The following is a 20,940-nucleotide window of genomic DNA, read 5'->3' as shown; positions in this document are numbered from 1 at the left end:
GCCCCGACAGGAGACAGCACGAGATCCAGGCGTTCACCCGAGAGGCTCTGGTACTGGCGCAGCAGTGGCATGCGTGGATGGCTCACCCAGCACCGTCTGCCCCACCAGTTTCCTCTCTCTGCCCGTGGAAGCGCTCGCCAAATATTACAAAACATCCTCCTTCCTTTCCCCCGGGCTGCAGGGTGCTCTGAGACACCCCGCTGCTGCCTGGCCCTCCCCACGCTGTCCATCCCCTTCCTTCCTCCCTGCTGCTTTTCCAGGCAGCTGCTCGCGCAGGCAGCTTTTGAAGGAGCCCTGGGACAGGTAGCAGAGTGACTGAGCCCGGAACAGGTCTGCGGCTGCAAAGGTAGGAAGGAGAAGGGAGCCGAGGGCTGGGGCACTTGCATGCATCAGGCTGGAGGGAGGAGGAGAGCAGGGATTGAGAGCTCCTCAGCCACCCTGGGGTGCGGAGCTGGCATCCAGCTCCCATCAGCCCTCCTGCGACGGCAGACCTTGGAAGACACCTTTGAATAGCACAACCTTCTCCCCACTTTGCCCTGTCAGAGAGCTCAGTCTAGCGGTGCTTTCCCAAGGCAGAGCAGGGCACCGGCACCTGCCAGCCGGCCAGGGCTGCGTGGGCACACTGGGCTCCCTGCCAGAGCCTTCACGCCGGGCTGCGATGCTATCTGCCACCCAGGTCCATGTCATGGCTCTGTTTGTGTTGCCAAGGAGGAGCTGCCAGGGCGTGATGTGATGCTGTGTGCTGGCATGCAGCTCCGCTCTGCCTGCCCAGCTGGGCCAGGGGCTGCCCTCCTTCAGGACCCTCTTGGGAAGCTGGAAGGGGAGATGCCATCGGTGCTCTGAGCAAGCCACAGGTGGCGAAGGGCTCAAGCACAGCATCCTCCATCCAAGGTGGTTTGCTGCCGTTCTGCCGGTGTGGGTGGGTGCGGGTTGGGGTGCTGGGGAGCCCACCACAGAGGCAAGGTGCTCCGGGCACTCCCCTCCAGCCACCTTGCAGCCCAGCGGTGCTGGCTCCGGGCAGGTTTGGAGCTGGTGGAATTTAGATGGGAGGCTCCAAGGAGGCATTTAAACACCATCCATGTGACAGACCCAGCTCTTAGTCACAGTCCCCGGAAACAACAGTGAACCTCTGCCCCGGGCAGCAGCAAGAGCTTGGCGTGCCTCTTTCCCAGACACATGGAAATTTCCATGGAATTAGCGTAAGGGTAATTATTACCATCTGCCTCCTTGCAGACAGCAGTCACCCCGCCAGTCAGCTCCAGTGCTCCTCGGGGTGCCGTATGGGCAGGGGGTGTGGGAGCCCCACCTGAGCCGAGCTCTGCCAGAGAAGCAGCAGGACAACCTTGGAGTCCTGGCTGCTGCCCTTGGAGTAGGAACCCACATCTGGGGCACATCTGGCTGTTCTGCAGCCCTGCCTGATGCCTGCCTGCCTCTCTCTGCAGTGTGCCTGCTGTGCCTCTGTCCCACAGCCTCCCTGGGCACTGCCAGTCCCTGCCCTCAGGGGAATGGCTTTCCCGGCAGAGTTCCGTGGCATGGCTGTGTGTGACTATTTAAAATCTTGTGACACTTTGCGCAGCTGGGAAGCAAAGCTGCCTCATGCGCAGTGCTCACCTCCAGACCCTCAGAGTGGGGTGTGCTGTGGCTGGGGGCAGGACTGGGGCTCCTGGGCGTCTCGAATAAGCCCTGTCACTACTCTGGGGCTGAGGTTGTGGCTTGCAGATGGTGACACTGACCCTCGAAGTTGTCCTGAGCAGTTGTGAAAGCTTAATTAGCATTTTGCCAGAGTCTGTCAGGCTGAGGGAGCTCTAGGTGTGGGATGGCACTCTGTGTCCCTGAGATTCTTGGTGTTTGGAAACCAGTTTTCTCTCTCCTAGGGCGCTACGTAATTGTCGTTTAATTTCGGAGCCTTCCCCCTCCTGATTTTCTCTTGCCGCCTCTGACCAGAAAGCCTGCAGTTTCCCAGAGGTCTACATGTATTTATTGCTCGCAGGGAGGGGGCCCCTTGCCAAGGAGTGCTGGGGCTGCAAATGCAGCTGAAATAGCCGAGCTGCAGTGAGAGCTGAGCATGGAGCAGCAGCAGCGCTGGCATGTTACCTGCTGCGCGTCCCCCAGCTTGCTCAGCATCCAATGCAGCATCCATCAGCCCTGCCTGGTGTTTTTAGCACTTGTCTACCAACATGTGTGTATGTTGCTGGAGCCATGGCTCCCTTGCCTTGTGCTGGGGCAGCCTGGTGAGGATCCGATAGGCTGGACTTCTTAGGAAATACCGAATTCCTGCCGCTTGGCAGAGGTCATCAGCTCAGCGAGGCCTCACAAAAGCCTATTTCTGAGATTAAACTGCTGAAGCCTGGGTACAGCATCCCAGCTTTGCCGTATGTGCAGGTGCCAGGCAGGCCCCTCATCTGTTTTGGGAGGCCTGAGTTGAAATGTGTCTATAAACCGCAGCGTTTCAGCATCTGCAGGCACGCTGGGATTTTTGCCAAGGCTAGGAAGGGCAGCATTTCTAAATGCACTACTTGAAAATGGCTGCAGGAAATTATTTTGAAACCAAAAGCACAGAAAGGAAAGGACCAAGCCCTCGGGAAGGCTGCCATGCTGAAGTCCGGTCCTTGGGTATGCCGCCCCCACACATGGATGCTGCGCAGGGGACTGCAGCTCTCGGGACCGCACAGCCTTGCACGGAGGTCACTGCTGATGCCAGGGCTGGCAGAGGCAGGGCTTGCCCTCTGCTGTGAGGGGGGGGAAGATGGGCAGCGACACAAGACACAGAACATCACATCTGTGGCGTTTGGTCTTTCAAACACTTGCAGAACATCAGAACAGCCAAAAGGCCCCTCTGAATTCTGCATCTTGAGCCTGGGAATGCAAAAGATCATCTCATCACCTCCCTCACCTACCTGCCACAAGCTCTGGGCTTCTGTGCTCCAGACTGAGAGCCCCCATGCGCTCCCGGCATGGCCAGGTTCCCCCTGCAGCAGTTGGCAGGGGAAAGCAGAGGGGCTGGAGCGGGCTGCCAGGCTGTGAGGGAAGGATTTGGAGCTGACCTCCTCCGGGGCCATGCCCAGAGCCATTTGCTGCTGGGCTGGGTTTTCCTTCGCCCGTGGGGCCGTGGTGCGGTGCTGGCAGGCTGCAGACACGCCAGGGGAGGTATCTGGCAGCTGCCAGCACCTCCCAGAGGGCTCAGGAGTGCTGCCTGCACTGCTGCCAGGGATTATGCAGCCACACGCAGCAGGCAGGGCCCCACGCCATGTCCCACACGGTTGTCACCTGACTCGGACACGGTGACCGACCGCAGCCTCCAGCTCCTGTCCCGGCACACCGGCAGCAGAGGTAATGCTCCCTTCTATCAGATGCATCTGGTGGGCTCTGGGTAGCTCGGGGCAGTGGGGACCATTGGATGACTGTGGCCATTGGGGGACCCCCCCATGCAAGCAGGGGGGTCCCCTCCGGGGCCCGCGTCGGTGTGCGTGGCTGCGGGCACACTGAGCACTTGCACAGGCAAGGGGGCAGTTGAGCCTGTCAGGATATGTTTTCATCCAAGGAAGGTTTGGTTGGTTTGGGTTGGTTTTTGTGCATGTGTGGTAGTTTTTTTCAGGAAGGTGAAAGCTTTCAAGGGTGTCAACACTTTTCTTGCCAAAAAATAATGCAACCCAAGCCAGAACAGCCTGACCGACAAAGAAAAGATTAATACTTGAGTTTTCCGTTTCTCAGAAGTAAAAAGCTCAAATGGTGTCAGAAATGGCTATGTTCTCTCAGGCACTTTAATTAAAATAAATCCAACAAGGACGTTTCCTTAGCAGGGTCACCTCTGTGTTTCCAAAATGCTGTGTTAAATCTTTTCCTTAAGGGGTCTGGCTGCTGCCTGACATCGGGGCTCGCTGTTTGTCTGGCTTCCCCTTCAAGGGATGATTTGGGGAGAGGCTGTTTTAAGGGGAGAGACAGCATCATCGGTGCTTTATCAGGGCTGCTTGACCAAGGTTGAGTGCCCCAGATAAAGGGCTCGGACCCCATTCTCTCATTGAATGTGCAGCATGAGAGGCTGTGTTGGTGGCTGGGGTCTGGTGAGACCCCCGTGAGGTGAGGAAATTCAGCCCCTGCAAGCAGTTTTGGGGTGCAGCATGAAGCACTCTGGTCTCAGGACTAGAGCGAATTTGCATCATTAAAATCTGTGCAGTCTCAAAATCACTGGGTGAACGAAGGGAGGGAAGGAGACAAAGTCCAACAGAGCTGATGTGAACATGTGTGGGGTGCTGGTGCCGTGACACCAGGCCATGCGCTGACCTGTTATTAAATAACCTGGCAGCAGAGCTACATCCCGGCAGCTCCGTCGCTGTGGTGGGACAGGGCTCTGGCGTCCTTGCTGCTGAAACCACAGCCTTGGCATTGCACTCCGGAGTGGGGAGCGTGACTGGGAGTCCTGGTGAATAGGTGGTCAGATGCCTCGGTGATGGGCACCTGGAGCAGCCCAGGGGAGCCCTGCTGAGAGCTGGAAATTTCAGCCCGGGGGTCACACTGATTTGTGCCCAGCTGGAGCCGGGCCCAGTGTGGGAGAAGCCGCTGAGAGCCGGGGGCAGCTGATGAAGGCAGCGAGCGGCTGCAGCCAGGACAGGCGTCGGGCCGAAACGCAGAGCCGGGCTGCGGGGTGGCGCGACGGCTGCAACGGGGCTCTGCCGCGGCTCGGCGGCGGCTCTAACGGGGCTCGGCGGCGGCTCTAACGGGGCGCTGCCGCGGCCGAACCGGGGGGATGCCCGTCGGTTCCCCGGTGTCATTGCCGAGCTGCCCGGCAGGCAGCTGCCTGCGCCCTGCCCGGGGGGTCCCCGCCGTGCGGCCGGCGTCCCGCGGGGCGGTGCGTGGGCGCGGGGCGGGGGGAGCCGCTGTCCGGGGCCCCCCGCCCTCCTGCAGAGGCGGGGACGCGGCCGGGGCGGCGGCGGCGGCGGCAGCGCGGCCCGGCCATGGGGGCGGCCCGGAGCCGGGAGCCGCGGGGGGGCTCGGAGCCGCGGGGGGGCCCGGCCCCGCAGCGCCGGTGAGTGCGGGCGGGGGTCGCGGCGCGCGGGGCTGGCCCGGGGCTCGCCGCGGTGGTGGAGGAGAAAAACGGAGCCTTAACTGGTTAAACTGGGGGGAAAAGTTTCTTTCCTCTCTTTCTCCCTCTCCGTCTCCTTCTCCTCTCCCTTGCCTCTCCTTTTCTTCTTCCCCTCTTCTCCTTCTCCCTCTCCTCTCCTCCTCTGCTCCTCTCCCTCCCCTCCTCTCCCTCTCTTCTCCCTTTCCTCTCCTCTGCTCCTCTCCCTCTCCTTCTCTCCCCCCTTCTTCTCCTCTCCCTCTCCTCTTGTTCTTCTCTCCCCCTCTTCTCCCACTCCTCCTCTTGTTCTCCTCTCCTCTTCTCCTCTCCCTCTCCTCCTCCTCCTCTCTGCTTCTCCACCTCTCCTCTCCTCCTACCCCTCTCCCTCCCCTCTCCTCCTTCAGCCACACTCAGCTTTACAGCCAAGCACACCATCCCCGTTCCCAGCAGATGGGATTTCCCAGGCTGCAGCTCACACCCGGCTGTGGTGGGAAGTCGGGGCAGCGTAGGCACCCCTTCGTTTGACAGCATAAACCTGGGTGCAAGAAGCGGGGACCCAGCAGTGTGATTCTCTGCGGTGCCGTTAGAAAACCAGGTGCTGAGGTGGGAGCTGGCTGAGGTTTCGTGGCTGGTGAAAGCCAGAGTTGGGGCTGGGGGAGCTGCTGCTCCCAGGCCGGCTTGGACACCATAAACAAAAGGGAAAGCATGCTAGCTGTGATCAAAGGGGAAACTGGAGGCATCTTATCTGTAAATCAACCAAAACACTTTCTGGAACGTAGAAATATTTCAAGTGAGCCACCTTGTGATGCAGAGATAGCCGTACTCGGGAGCTTTGCTGCTGCTTTTTCTAACCAACGCTGTGCCGTGCTGCAGGGACACTGGCCCTGCGTTGGGACCTGGTGCCCGACTGGGTGCTGCGTTTGTCCTGGAGTCTTTGCCAGGCTTTACCGGGTGGGTGACCTGCAGCCAGGCTGCTGCTTTTCTAAATGCTCATAAACATCCCTCTGTTGGCAAATGCTGGGTTCAAACAAGGGAAACAACTGCATTATCCCCCTTGTAACTGCTGAGTCCTGCCTTTATTTCCCTGCAAAGGTCTCCTAAATACAAATTAGAGGTGTTCCCAGGCAGAAAAAACATTCTATTGTTTACTGTGTGGATTGGAGCCACTCCTTTCTGCCCCATTGGACTTGGCTGCTTCTCCTTCCCACCTGTTTGCATCACCTTCAGCAAATTTTGTTTTGTTCCCCTCCAACCCTATATAATTTCCCTGGCGCTGCTCCAAGCACCAGCTACCTTCCTCGCTCCCCACTGCCCGTCCACCGTCCCTGCCAGCACCCCACGTTATGTGGCTGCGATGCTTCCTGCATTTCCCAATATCACTGAGTCCCGACTAAAATCAGGGAGCCAAGGCCTGGCAAACACCTGATAAGAACATTCCCGCCATGCAGCACTGATATTTTTAGCAAACAGAACAAAGGAGTTGATAGGGGAGTAAAGAAGCAGCAAGATGAAAGCAGATGCTTGTGTTCATAAAGCATCAGTGTGAAAATCAGGCTAGAACTTGTGTATCTTGAGCCTGTTTCTACTGAATTGCTTTGCACAAGCTCGGATTCACATGGGTAGCGTCAGTGAGATTAAGCTGTGGTTGTCATTGTTAAAATGCAGGAATAGCAGGGCATTCATTTTTGCATCAGTCCTTTTTCATGCAGCCGCAAATATTTGTATTTATTAATTTCATGGCAGTATAGTAGGGAAAAGACAGCTGGAGCCCAGGGGCTGGTTGGTGGTCTCTGGGCTCATGTGTGACAGTTGTGTTCTATTTTTGTACAGCTATTTTGATGGAATGTATAGCGATGGGAACTGTCACATCGAAGGGCTGTGAAGGGTCCTGGGGGAGCTGAGCTGCTCAGCAGCACTGTCCCATGCTGGGCATTGCTCTGCTGCCCCCAGGTGCTGCTGCAGCCTGTGATGCCCAGGTTCCCGCTGTGCCCTGGCAAGCAGATGGCAGTGGCAGAGCCCGAGGTGGGAGGAAATCACATTTTGTCTGTCTTGAATTCCAGAGCATTCAGTATTGTGCTGCTCAGTCGTGTGACCTGTACGGAGGCTGCAGCTCCGCCAAGGTCAGGAGAAGCAAAAGCAATGCGGGGACTTTGCTGTTGTGGATTTGCTCTCCTGCCACCCTGTCTTGTCGCTTGGCAGGAGTCTTCTCGCCATGGTGGGGACATGCCCCAAAATGCCAGCAGGGTTGGGTCTGGCCAGCTGCTGCTTTCCACCACACAGCTGCAGCAACTGCAAAGCGTTAGGTGGCTGTGGCAGCTGCAAAACTCCGTGTATGAGGCTGCGCTGGGCCCGCTGGCACGCAGGGGTGCTGCGGGATGCTGCGGAGGAGGTTTGGGCTGGGGAGCTGCAGGGCAGCACAGCACGGGCAGGGGCTCGGGCTCTGCCCGGCAGCGTCCCGCGCTGCATCCACGGGGGTCGCTCCCGCAGGTCGCCCACCCGGCTCCCGCATCCACGGCCGGGGACGGGGCGCAAGGCGGGCCGAGGGGCGCGGCGGGCCCGGGGAAGCCGCGGGGCCCTGACCCTCCGCCTGCCGAGGGGCCGGAGAGGCTCCGCAGCCCTTGCAAATCCCATCCTGGAGTGCCCTCTAGCGCGAGCAGCGCCCGCCCGGCCCCGCCGAGCTGCCGGGAGGCGCTCTGGGATGCTGCCGTGCTCGGGGGATGCTCTGGGGATGCTCTGGGATGCTGCCGTGCTCGGGAGTTGCTCTGGGATGCTGCCACACCCGGGGTATGCTCCGGGTTGCTGCCGTGCCCGGGGGATGCTCTGGGATGCTGCCGTGCCCGGGGGATACTCTGGGATGCTGTCGTGCCCGGGGGATACTCCGGGATGCTGCTGTGCCCGGAGGTTGCTCCTGGATGCTGCCACAACTGGGGCATGCTCTGGGATGCTCCCATGCCCGGGGGTTGCTCTGGGATACTGCCACACCCGGGGGGTGCTCCAGGATGCTGCCGTGCCCGGGGTTTGCTGCTGCTGCTGCCCATGACAGGGTCGGACCCCAAGGCCCTCGTCGGGTGCTGCCACTCCTCCCGTGGCCTTGGTTTTCTGCTTGCCCTTTCCTAGGGCCCAGTTCCCTTTCCAACCTGGGCTTCTGGGAAAGAGGTTAAGCCTCTCCTCAGATGTGGTCTGTGGCCTGAGCAGGTGAGTCGCAGACTGGAGTCACCAGCATTAATCTTTTCAGTGTCACTGCAAAGGTCAGGAAACATTATGAAGTCATCTCTCTCCCCAACATTCACTGCACATCGTCACTGGTGCACATAAGCTGTGGTGTGAATAGTTCCCTTAACTCCCAAAGTTTGCATTTTTCACAATGCAATGACAGAGCAATTTACCTTTTTACTGATGCATAGGCCTGTTTTAAACTAAGGAAAACATGATAAATATAATAGGGTGGTGTAAAAGACAACTAGAGAAAAATATTCTCATGGAACACCTTGCACCTTCTTTTCTGGAGGAGGTAAATGATCTGTGGATAAAGTGCTTATTACAAGCTCTTAAGGAGACTTATATAGCAGTGAAATATGTATTCATGTTTTACCCATGGGCTGATCTCCAGGCTGTCTCCATGATCCCCTGCTGAGAGGCTCCTCTCACCGGGGCACAGCTGGTGCCATCCTCGTGCCCCATCCCAGGGCTGGCTGCGGGGACGCTTGTCCCCGTGGGGGGAGTGAAAGGCCCCGCCGTGGAGGAGCAAAGTGGCAGGAATCGAGAAGAAAAATGAAAACCCACAAAAGATCTGTTTCTGAGCTAGAAATGGAAGTGCTGGCTTGCTGCGCCATGCCCAGAAAAGCTCCACAGCCAGAAATAGATGTTCTCCTGACTAACGAAAGGGCCAAGAATGGAAACTCCAGGTGCGTGTCTTCCTCTGAGCTGGAGCGCTGCAGCTTCGAACACGGCACGGGTGGCTGTGTGATACCGAAATACAGTGTATTTCCCTCACCCTTCCCGGGGCCTGAGGTGTGGTAACTGCGAGAAGAATGGGGTCATGGTGTGTTTTGGGACATGAGGCCGGGCAGAGGCACTGCCAGCCAGCCAGGAGGAGGTGCATCTGGATGCAGAGCTGTTATCCCTGCATGCAGCTGGCTTCCTGCAAGGGTCAGCATAAGAAGTGTGAGCAAGGGTTTACATCTTTTTGCAGCCCCTGTGACGCCAGGGCTCTTCTAGCTCCAAAATCCTTGGGGCTCCACCTGTTTGCTCTGCAGCGGAGTGCTGCTGCTCCCCTGTTCCCTGGAAAGCCAAATCAGGCTGTGAGCTGTGGGTGGTTTCTAGGTCATTCAGTGCTGCCACTGCCAGAGGCGCTGTGCTGTGCTGCCTTGCTCCCAGCTCTCCTTCCTGGAGCAACTAGGACAGCCCTTGGCCACCCAGACTGGTGATCTGCAGGGAAAGGGCTGCAGGAGCCAAACAATCCCTTCTCGTGGTATCTGCTGCTTGTGTGCTTGCAGAGCAGGTGGAGGGTAACTTATGCAACCCACAGTGTTTGTTTAAAAAAGAGGCAAAGCCAGGAAAAATAGTTCCTATGCAAGGTCAAGTGCCCATGTTTAGAGCCTCCTGGGGCTGGGGACCACTGTGCTGCCACATCAACCCCTCCTCCTTCACCCACAGGTCAGCCCTTTTATGGACCCTAACTGGGAGAGGCTGGGTGCCTGGGCAGGGTGGCTGTACATTGATCGGTACGTAGGCTGTACGTCAGCACATCAGCTGTACATTGGTACACAGGTGGTACATGGGTACATTGGCTGTACCTCGGTAGGCTGTACATTGCTGTCTAGCCCTGAGCCACTGTGTTTGTGTGGTGCTTAGCACAGTGAAGTCCTGGGCCAGGGTGGGAGGTGAGTGCAGTGCAAAGGACAGCTCACCCAGCTGCTGCGTGTGCAGGCTGCAGCCCACCATGCGGATGCAAACTGCTGGCAGGTCTTTTTTTGACCAGGTCAGCGTCCTCTCTTCTCTGCAGAAAATGTGTCTGCTGACTATGCCAAGCAGCACTTGGCAGCCAGAGGCACCGGTGTGACTGACAAAGTCAGGTTATCTCCTCAGTGTTTGATTTGCAGCCAGTGTTGTTGCCAGGCCGGGTTGGGTGCCAAGCTGGAAAGTGCCACTCGAGGCATTTTCTTAATTGCTCATCATAAACAGCAAATGGAAGCAGGCTCTGCTCTTGTACTGCTCTGGTATCTTCCTACCCCAGGGCCCTGCAGGTCAGGAGCGTTGCAGCTGGTGCTGGTGCTGATGTGGTTCAGTTCTGTTGATGCTGTTCCTGCCTGCCAGTCTCCTTCCCCTGGGCGGTGGGTGAGAGCAGGGGGGTCCTTGCTGTGCGCACTTTGTGTGTGTGCAGCCTTCACAATGGAAAGATGCTGATTTCCTCTGCTCACATGCCCCAGTTCCCCTTGTCCAACAAGGGGGGGGGCTACAGAAGTCAGCCCGTGCGTTGTCCTTCATCCAGCGCAGCTCCTTCCCCTCAGCAGCAGCAGCAGCTTGCTCCTGCCACTGGCACTCACGCCAGCTGCTGCTCCCACATCGTTCACCTTTCTGCTTTCCCTGTGTGGTCCCTGGCAGCCACCAGCCATTCTGAAACGCGGTGATGCCATCACCCTGGCTTCTGGGTCAGCGGGGATCTGAGCAGCAGCGGGTGGGAAGCAGGAGAGGCAGGAGGCATTCAGGCTGCAGCGAGCGGTGCTGCAGAGCAGCTCACGCTGGAGCTTTCCTTATATAAAATTCATCTGCAGAAATCAGCTCTGCCACTTCAGATGGTGGGAGGTAGGCTGCTCGTTTCCGTTCACAGCAGACATAGGCAACAGGATGCTGAGTTTCTGCTTTTGCTGTTGGTTTTTTGGCTCAGCTTTGATAAGCGTCACTTAGTCCCCACTTGCTCAGTGTCCTCCATGCAGCAGCATGGAGGTTTGCAGGGCTCCTTGTCCCCTGGACCCTGGGCATGTGGAGGGCAGCGCTGTGCTGCGGCCAAGGCGTTCCCTGGGGTCAGGACATGTGAGCTGCTTCTGCCACTGACTTGCGGTGGGAACTGGCGGCAGCACCTTTGCTTTAGCTGAATCAGAGGTATCTCTGGGGACATTTGGAAGCATTGTGTAAGGGGGTAAGAGGTTGTCTTTGACAGAGGCCGGACGGTAAAAGCACGCAGCAATGACACATATATTTAATAAGGACATCAACAGATGGAGGCTTGGAAGAAAGGATCCCTGCAGGGAGGTTATTTGAGATGCTCCGCAGTGAGGAATGAGCCCTTTGAAGCCTCTGACAGAGGCCGGTGTTGGAGGCAGCCAGACCAGATGGACGGGTCTGGTCTGACCCAGAGGCCTCTCTGCCCATGAGAAGGCATTCCTTGTGCTCGAGCTGGCTGATGATTCACAGGAAAGCATCGGGCTGTGGTCTCAGCCTGCCACGTAAGCACTTTGCATGGTTATTGAGGGCCAATAGCTCTTCTTTGCAATGGGCCGGCCTGGTTTTGCAGCAGGACAGTTGTCTGCCCTTTCCCAGGTCATCCCTGGGATGTGCCGCTGGCAGTGGGGTGAGCCAGCCTGGGGCTCGGGGAGCCGCCAGCTCTGCGGCAGCAACTGTCCGGAGCCGGTAATGCCACTGCTGCCAAAGCCCCGGCCACTCCTTGCAGCGCTTCGGATGCTGTGCAGCATCAGTAACGTTATGCTCCTCTCTCCAGCAAGCGTGTGGGAGGTAATGGATTTGGGAGTGGGAGCCTTCATCAAGGGGAAGATTCCTGAGAGAGGCCAGCATGGCAGTGTTTATTTCTGCAGGGACTGCTGGCTGTTATTTTTAAATAACAATAGTTTAATAAATAAATAAACTTGCTGCCACGGAAGGATATAGCATCAGCCGGGGCTGTTGAAGTCGGTATTTCCTTGGAAAATGGAAGGGGCAGGTGTTTCCCTGCCCTCTGCCCCTCTCCCGTCGCTGCCAACCCCTCGGGAGCGATCCGCTCTGCCTGGCTCTGGGCGGGGGGGCTGCCCTGGGGGGCCCCTCGCCCGGGTGGGCATTCCCCGGCCAGCACGGGGCGTTTGCTGGCACGTCCCGAGTGGAAGGACCCCGCGGTCCCACCGGCTGCGTTACAGCACAGGTGCAGCCCCGAGGAACGAGCGTGGGACAGACCGGGGCGGGGGTGCTGCTGGTGTCGCGGGGGGTGTTACTGGTGTTGCAGCCCACCGCCCTCTCGCGTTGGGGCTTCCCTGGCGCGGGGGGGAGGGGGCAGGGCAGATCGCAGCACCCCGGGAGGGGCTGGGGGCTGGCGCCGGGCGGGGCACTGGGGGCGATGCGCCTGAGCCCCGCGTTTGAGCAGAAATCGGTGGATTTGGGAGTTTGCTGGGAAGGGAGGGGAACGGGGGGGGCGGCGCAGCGGCCCGGCAGCATCGCCCGGGGGGGGGCTCGGGGGCGCCCCCCGCATCCCTGCCCGCACCCCCTGCGCCAGCGGGCGGGCGGCGGCGGGGCCAGGGGCGTCCCGCGGGCCGGTCCCTCCCGGCCGGGCGGTGCCGGGGGGCGGCGGGGGCGGGCGCTCTCCCTGCCGGCGAGTAGTACGGTCCGGGGGAGGCCCTTGGCGGCGGCGGGGGCGGCGCGGCCGCAGTGAGCCCGGCGGGAGCGGCGGGAGCGGAGCGGGCCGATGGCGTTCAGCGCCTGGCAGCTGCTCTCGCCGGTGCAGTGGGCGCGCTGGACCTGGTCGGCGGTGCGGGGAGGGGGCGGCCCCGAGGGGGAGGACGGCGGTGCGGCGGAGGACGCGCCGGCGGAGGGCACGGCCCCCGGCTTCAGGCAAGTGGCCCGCGCTCCCTGCCCGGGTCCCACGGACGGGGACGGACACGCGCGGCGTGTGGGGCTGCGCCCCTGTGTGCTCCCCGCCCCCCCCCGCCCCGGCCCTCGTGCTGCCTGCTCGCTGCCTGCCACCCGCCTGGCTGCTCGGGGGGGGGCCCTGCAACCCGCTTGGCTGCCCGGGGGGTCCCTGCCACCCGCCTGGCTGCCCAGGGGGGCCGCCGCCTGCGCCGCGGGTGCGGGGCACGGGGGGGGGCTGGCTGGAACTGGGCGCTGCTCGCCCGGGGAGGTGCTGGCGGGCACAGGGCGGCAGCGCCCCCCGAAGCCTCCCCTTTGGGAAGATGCCGGCAGGGATGCCGTGCCCTCAGCGGTCCGTGGTGGATGCTCAGCTCGGGAAGGACCTGGCAGAAGCAAGCCCGGTGGCTGGGCCGAGAGGAGGGTTGGGGGCGTGCAGGGGGATGCTCATGATGTTGTTTCACCTGCTCTCCCTTTTCCGTTTGCTAGCGTGTGCCGCTGGACAGGAGAGCGGCTGCTGCAGGATGCCTGCGGCCAGCCGGCCTGGGAGCCGGCCTGGCTGAATATGTAGGCAGTGTGGAGGATGTCAGAGCTAGCCTTGAAAGTGGTAATTCCTCACTCTTTTCCCCCCCTTCGGCAGCTCGGACTCCAAAGGTAATTTTGAGACCCCTGAAGCAGAAACACCGACCCGCTCGTCACTAAAGGAGTTCTGCGAGCCACTGCCCGGATTGCCGGAGCCCGAGGCCAGGACCCAAGGTAAAGAGCCAGCGTGCACCTTCTGCTCTTCGGCACTCCGCTCCGGATGCGGAAAGGCAGGGTGGGGTCAAGGAGGAGAAGTCGCTTGTTTTGAATAATGCCTGCCACATTTTTTGTGGTTAAAGGCCTGGATAGTTCAAATGCCAGTACTCCGGGCTGTGTGCTCTGTGAAGGGCTATTCTCTCACTTGCGTGAAACGTTGATTTTATTGAATCACTTTGGAGGGAGGGGACTGCACTGCAGGCTCAGAAAAGTCAGTTTGCCCCCCTTGGCTCATGCCTATGCAGTGCAAAATTATCATTGTGCTCTCCTGCACCACCAGTTGCACCCTCCTGCTGCGCTCGAGCCAGGAAAGCAAAGGACTGCAGGAGGCAGAGCTCTGCACATCGGGCTCTGTGAGCTGCCAAGCAGGGCTGAGGCTGTGTCCAGGGATGCAGAGACTGGAGCCGGGACCGCTGCGATGGATTGATTGAGAGGAACCAGGGATGTTGTCAAATCATTTTTGTCAGTTAAATTGCCCTCTGCCACTTCCCCAGCTGCGGGGAGTGGGCTGCTGGCTGGTGGGCACTGCCCCACTCGTGCCTTGCATGCCACTCGCCCTTGGCTCTTGCGCAGGAGCTGACGCGGTGCAGGGTTTGTCCTCCCCCCGGGCAGGTCGGTGGTGGAGGTTTCGTTGCGTGTCTCTTTTCCCTGGCGTTAGTGGCCAGGTGTCTTTGCTATGTAGCTGCTGTTAAAGATGCAAAAGCTTGATGCTGCTAAACCCCGTTTCTTGAGAAACTGCGAGGGACCTGCTGAAAACTCAGGGAGTTTCCTTGGCTGGCAGGTCCCGTGCTGTTGCTGGTTTGTCCTTGTGTTTCTCGCCAGCTGCTGCTTCTCTGAACGCGGCTCCCCATTAACCCTTGGCCTTTTGGGGAGCAGCTCCTGCCGTTGTTGTACCCTTCTCTCCAGGGGGAATTGGGGTTGTGATCTGTGTCTTGGTGTTTATGTCTGTTTTCATGCTGCTGGGAGGCGGCTTTGAAGCTCTGGCACCTCTGCATTAAGTGCTGGAGGTTATCAGGGCAGCGCAGGGGGGACAGCTCCGCTTTCCTCTGCTCTCTCAGCAGAGCAGGGTGGCTGTGCAATGTCAGGACATCTGTGAACCCTCGGGGTGTCTGCAGGAGGGCATCAGGGCATGGGGCAGCACGTGGGGGGCCGGGAGGTCCCAGCTGCGCCATCCTGAGCATCTTCTGCCCTCTCTTGCCTGACTGCCTCCCGCTGCTGCAGGGCCCCTGGTACACGATTTGCAATATTGGGCTTTTCTTGAATGCCCACAGCAGCAGGCTGGTAGCTTACTGCTTAGCTGGTTTCAGGTGCTAGCTTGAACCAGAGCCTGGGGCCTCCCCATGCAGGAGCCCAAGCACTGCGTGACCTTGGTACTATCGAGGTGCTGTGGCTCCCCATCTGCAGTGTTGTTTCCCTGTTGAGATAGCTCTGGGTGCCCGACCATCCATCCCTGTGGAAGACACAGGTTTGTTTGCCTTAATCGAGAGAGCACTCGATTCACACTTCTGACATTCCCAGCTCTTGGAGTAATCCTTCCTTTTAAGAAGGGATGATAGAGACGTTACTTTGGCAGATAATGCCTGGGGAGAGGGGAGATAAAGGATTTCCTAGTAGGTATGAGGCTCCTTTCTGCCAAAGCTCCTGCTCAGGAGAGCATGTTGCCTCAGACATCAGGGTGTCACCATCCCCGAAGCGTGCCTGTGCCCCTGCATCCTGGGTCGAGCAGTTCCTCGAGGCCAGCCTGACACAGCAGCGAGGGAGCCGGCTGCTCCCGGCACACAAAGGTCGCAGTGTTGTGGGGCCGAGGGGATGATCTCTGGCAAAAGCTGTTTTTTCCATGCTGGCTGGTGGAGAGCGGGATGTTGGAGACAGCAGAGCCAAACCCACAGTGCCACTGTGCCCAGCTTCATGCCATCCCTGCCCGGGGCTCCGGCTGCATCTCTTCAGCGCCTCTGAAATGGTGGAGGGAAGGGATTACCCGGGTGCAGCTGTGAGTCTGCGGTGTGCTGGCATGTGAAATCACTGTACCTTAGGTAATCACTGTGTTAAGGCCTCATCTTTGCAACGCTGTTCTGCAGCAGCATGTGCCCTTTTGTCTGGCTGCGGCTCGGAAGCTGCAGCGGTAACAAACGCTGTGATCGGAGGCGATCCAGTGTAATGGCTGCTTGTCAGCACTGAGACAGCCGAGCTGTCGCCTAAGGTGGGAGCTGCTGCCCTGCAGTCCTTGGGGAATCGCTGCTGCCAGTGCTTATGTGCAGCTGGGGCAGCACAGCGGGGCAGCTGCAGGAGCCCTGACCTGTGGGCAGGCACAGCATCTCCCGGGCTCAGAGCAACCGGGAGGAACAAGCACACATCTGTTTTATAGCTGCAGTCTCGCCCTTACTTGGGAGTAAACAGGGTTAGGAAATTTGTATGACAGAAGCTGTGACTCCAGGGGCTGGCCGCTCAGCGTGCAACTGAGAGGTGTCCTGGATGCATTAAGCCGTGTTCTCGGGGACAAAAATTCAGCCAGTCCCATCGCCCTGGGGAGGGGGCTGGAGTGAGGCTTTATGCCCACTCAGGATCACTCAAACAGTTTTCCTCTTGCCACCTCGGATGGTGGAAGCTGTAATTCTGTCCCATTCAGGCTAAAGTTATCTTCAGTCACCTGTGAGAAGAAGATATTCTGTGCAAGGAAACCAGCAGCAACAAATATGGAACCATCAGTGACAGAGCAGGCTCATCAGCTTTTACTTCTGTTACTCTGATGCAGGGCACGTGTTTTCCGGTGCGTTAGTGGCAGCATCGTTTGCCGGTATGCTAATTCTTAACAGAATAGATTTAAAAATAGACCAACGTCTGTTAAACAAAAGCGGAAAGCCAAAAGAGGAAAAAAGTCGTTAGCTACGTAAGCCGAAGCTGAATGCACCAGCCAGATATCCTGTGCTCAGCCTGCGTGTGCGAGCGAGCCAGGAAAGGGAGAAATGCGTGACTCAGGCTGTGCACAAAGCATGAGCCGAACCAAAGGCTGCAGATAGTGGAGGGGTTGTTCTCGCCGGCGTTTGGCATTCAGGGCTGTGCAGAGGATCATTGCTGCTTCACTTGGTTGCTGTATGTGGGATGAAAAGGGCGCGGAGCCTTTGCATCGCAGCACTGCTGCTGCCAGGCTTTTCTGATTCATTTAAGGGAGCAAGGGGTGGCATCTAGGAAAGCTGTTTAGTTAGTCGGTGTTTGTGTTTAATTTCAGCCCAAGGAAGACAAGCATAATAACAACTATAATGTACACGCACAACACGCCTATTACTGCAGTGCCAGACTGTCTTGTCTGTATGTTTTTCTTTAGAGAGTATAAAATCTCCATTTTCACTTTGTACTATCCCTCCACATACGTTGGCTGGACCAGAAGCAGGTTTGCACTCTGCGCACTGCCGGTACAACCGCTGTTTTCAGGGATCCAGAGTGCTGTTTTGCAGATCTATTTGGGATGGATCCTGGAGTCACCGAGCTTGCCGTGCTGCTGGCAGTGCCCGTTTTCATGTCGGGAGTAGAATGTCCCCACCTGCAGGGCACAGTGCCCAAGGTGAAACGGGAGAGCTCAGGGTCACCTTGGAGAGCTCGGGATGCGTCGGAGAGGCACTCGCTGGGATGCCTGCGAGAAGGGCTGGTCTGAGGGGATAGCTGCGTGCGGTGGGTCGGCATGCATGGCAGCCTGGCTGCCTTCTCCCAGGGTACCCAGGGGCGTGCAGCACGGTTTGGTCCCGGAGGAGGGTTAGGGCAGCGAGGCGGCCGGGATGGGCAGGCGTTGGCTCTTTCTGCAGGCTGGGTTCCCTGGCAGGAGACGTGAGCAGAGGGAGCGTGTGCTGAGCTGGCGCGACGGCTCTCCAGCATGACTGCACGGGGGTGGTGGGGAGCTGCGCTCACTCTGGGATGTAAATGCATGCAGAGGCTGTGGAGGAACAGGGAGAGCCGCGTGCAGCTCAGCTCACAGCGGTTGGGAAGGACTCCCTGGGAATAGGCAGTGCTGCACCGAGGTTATCACCATGCTCGTGCCCAGCAGAGTTGGGCAGCTGCGGGTCTGGAGGGCAGACCTTGGCTCTTCTCAAGCACCCTGAGGCCCTTCGGGTCGCTAGTTTCTGCATCCTGTGTAATTGTTCCTGCAGGAACACACGCTTGGGTTGTTTTGGCAGGTGATGGGAGGCTGTGTTGGAGGCAGAGGAAACACACAGGAGGAGGAGCCGTGGCTGGGGCTGGGGGGCTTGGGGCCAGGCTGTCCCCCCAGCCCTTTTTGGGCTGAAGGACCCATGTAGGGTGGGTTTGCCTGGGATGCCATCACCATTCCAGGAGGGGGTTTTGTCCCGTTCTCATCAGCAAGACAAGGCTCTCCGTTCCTGCGAGAGGCAGCTGAAGTGCTGGGTGGTGCCCCAGGAGCACCCGTGGTCTGGGCAGGTCCAACAGCAAGGGCTCTGCCCTGCAAACCGGCACAGTCTTCATCCTGGCAGTGCTCTCCAGAGAACCCATTGACCTTGAAGCTTTGCCAGCCTTTCTGCTCTGTACGGAGCCATCTCTGTCCCAGTGCGAGCCCATCCCGGGGTGGCCTCAGCCCCTGAGGCTGTGGTCCCCCAGGGAGGTGAATACCTCAGCCCAAGCAGGGCTGAAAATGGGACTCGGGGGCATTACATGAGTGTGCGGGGAGGGCAGGAATAGGGTTCTTCTGGCAGAGGTGGCAGTCTCCTCGCCACCCCTATTCCTTCCTCTTGGTTCCCTCGGGCTGTCGCACTGAGCGTGGCTGTTAACTCGCACAAGGGATTAATACCTGTCTCATACCTGGGACCTCTCCAGACAAGGGGAAAAACCCCACCAAGCCTGGGGGAGGGACAGTCCTACTTCAGAAGATTGCCGGAATTGCAGGTGCACTCCTCAGCTGTCCTTCCCCCGCACCTTCTGTCTCCCAGTATATTCCAGTTCCTCAGGTCTCAGACTGGCTGAGCGGGCTGTGCTGCAGGCAGAGGGAGTGGAGCAGCAGAGCTGACTTGGGTGCAGAAAATGAGTGAATCACAAAATTGGAAGACCTGGGCGGGTGGTTCTTCTAATTTTTGTGAAGCAATGATTGTTCTGGGTGATGATCACATGCGCCGGCCCGTCTTCTCTGCCGGCCCTGCAGGCATCCACAGCAAGGAGAGGTGGTTTGCGTGCGGGCTGCTTGTTATTCAAGAAGTAATTGCTCTTTGCCTGGGTTAGAAACCAGGATGGGCTTATGTCTGTGAGAACGGCAGCTGCAAAACCTTCTGGTGGGAATGTAAAATGCATTTAAAAGGTGCCTTTTGCCCTGACTTTGAAGTCTGTTCTACTCAGGGCTGTCTCAGTGAGGTTTAAAACATCTGAGCAGCACAGCAAGTGTAATAAACAATTTTTTTGAGTCTGTTAAGGAGGTTTTCCTGGTTCCTAATTATGGAAAGACCTGGCAGGCGCTGCCTTGGACTGTTTTCTGGCTGCACTCCAAGTACGTATCCACTGGATTTGTGTTTACTGATGCATTTTCTGGGGCAGCAAGACCACATCTATTTGGAGGGAGCTTTTTTGCCATCTCAGGGAGCACACAGCCCCTCATGATTCATTTCCGTGGCTTTTAGCATCCTGGAGATCAATTATGCAAACCACGAGCCATCAGCTGAGTCAGGGTGGTTGGCTCAGTGTCCTGGATTAGCCCTGGGACCAGATATTTGCCTGATTCACTTTTCTTCTTTTGCCAGCCTGTGACTGGCTTGATCACAAGCAAACGTGAGCTGGTTGCAGATGCCCCGCGACAGGAACAGCCTTTCCAGGGAGATGCGCTCAGGGCTGTGGGTGCACGTGGGGCTGTGGGAGCTTGTTGTTGGCATCCGCTGGCCAGACCTCCTTCCTGCAAAACACGGGCACGCTTGACATGGTCCCCCTCCAGGGCTGTCACCCATGTGCCAGGGCAGTGTTGCAGCAGTGGAGGGGGACAGGCCGGTTTCCCCTGCACAAGCTCTGCATCACCCATGCTGCTGTTCCCAGCCAGGTTTTCAAACCAGTTTGATCCTCAGGTGAGCACTGGTTTCATTCTGCCCTTGGAGGAACTGGCTGGGCTGCGCCTCCCCAGCAAGGTACCAGCAAGAGCTGGGATCCTGTGCACTCCCTGATGGGTGCTGAGCACCCCAGCATCTCGTTCTGCCTTATGCTGGGAGTCTGTGCAAGCATCCCTGGTTGAGATGTGGAAGAAGAGCTGCAGATGAGCTCGGCGGAGGTGACACCAGGTGTTTTCCTCTTGTGCCTTTTGCACACCTGTGCTGAGGTCCTGGCTGTAGGTGCTTGGTGGGTGTAGCTTTCAGGATGCCTCTGTAGTTAAGGAGCTTCCCCATCCTCTGACAGCAAAGAAAAGATTAAACAGTAAAAGGATTTAGGGGAAGGGATTGGAGTAATAGTGATTAAGTCATGGATCAGGATTTGTGATTAAGGAACTCTGACAGCAGTGTGGTGAGCTGTAAATGTGCAGGCAGGATTTCTGCAGGCAGAGATGCAGGCAGCATGTGGCTGAGTTCTGGTGGGCAGGATGTGAATCACGGGTAGCTGTGGTGCTGAGCCGCACAGCTCCGAGCACCTGCACCCTGCTGCTGGCAGGCCCTTTCCTCTGGGCTTGTTGCTCTTTGGGGGTCTGATGGCTCTGCTGTGCCCCCGTTCCCTCCCAGGGTGAGGGCTGGGGTGTCAGGGGAGAGCAGCAGTGCTGTCAAACCCGTTCCTGCACCTGGCGGTGCGGCAGCTGAGCCCTGGGGAGCGGTTTGCGTTGGGCAGCTTCCCTCTGCCTGGTGTACATCCAGCTCCGCAGCCCTGCACCATGGCACCGCGGCTGATCCCCACATCCCCTCTGCAGCCCATGACATGCTTATTAATTCAGCATAGCATCCCGTTCCCTTTCACTCCAGGGCCTGCTTGTTCACATCTTGCAGTGTTTTTCTCATGTTGTGCTTCCCTGAATTCCTCTCAGTGATTTTTAACTCTCCACCCAGGTGAGCAGTGACTCCCTGTCACTGCCACTCCCGCTCGGATGTGCATGTTTCTGCCCTGGGAGCAGCCACCCCAGGGTTGGTCCTGGCCGGCATCTGGCCCTCAGGAGCCTCGCTGGGCTTTGCAAAGCCCCCCAGCACTGCTGCCATCCTGCGTAGGAGCAAGCGGCAGGGAGAGGAAAGGCATAAATGGAGATGTTGGTTGGTCTGCTGGTGTGGTGCAGAAAATGCCCTTGGCATGCAACTTATGTACGTTCC

General features: G+C 58.5%; 1 protein-coding gene across 5 annotated transcripts in view; it reads left to right on the top strand.

The window, feature by feature from the left end:
• Positions 1 to 2,939: 2,939 nt before the first annotated feature.
• TACC1 (transforming acidic coiled-coil containing protein 1) overlaps positions 2,940 to 20,940 on the top strand; it is a 35,816-nt gene continuing 17,815 nt past the window's right edge. For 2 of the 5 annotated variants that reach the window (XM_055820173.1, XM_055820172.1), the window contains exon 1: positions 2,940 to 3,330. In XM_055820173.1, the coding sequence (XP_055676148.1) occupies positions 2,955 to 3,330 (376 nt within the window). In that variant the 5' untranslated portion in view covers positions 2,940 to 2,954. Of the gene's footprint in view, positions 3,331 to 12,655; positions 12,872 to 13,523; positions 13,640 to 20,940 lie in introns of those variants that run through there. The other 3 variants (XM_055820174.1, XM_055820176.1, XM_055820175.1) reach the window with 3 other exon arrangements.

The sequence above is a fragment of the Falco peregrinus genome, chromosome 17 (genome assembly GCF_023634155.1).
Source record: "Falco peregrinus isolate bFalPer1 chromosome 17, bFalPer1.pri, whole genome shotgun sequence".
In the NCBI taxonomy this organism is placed as follows: Eukaryota; Metazoa; Chordata; class Aves; order Falconiformes; family Falconidae; genus Falco; species Falco peregrinus.
This window is presented reverse-complemented; position numbering and strand designations above follow the sequence as displayed.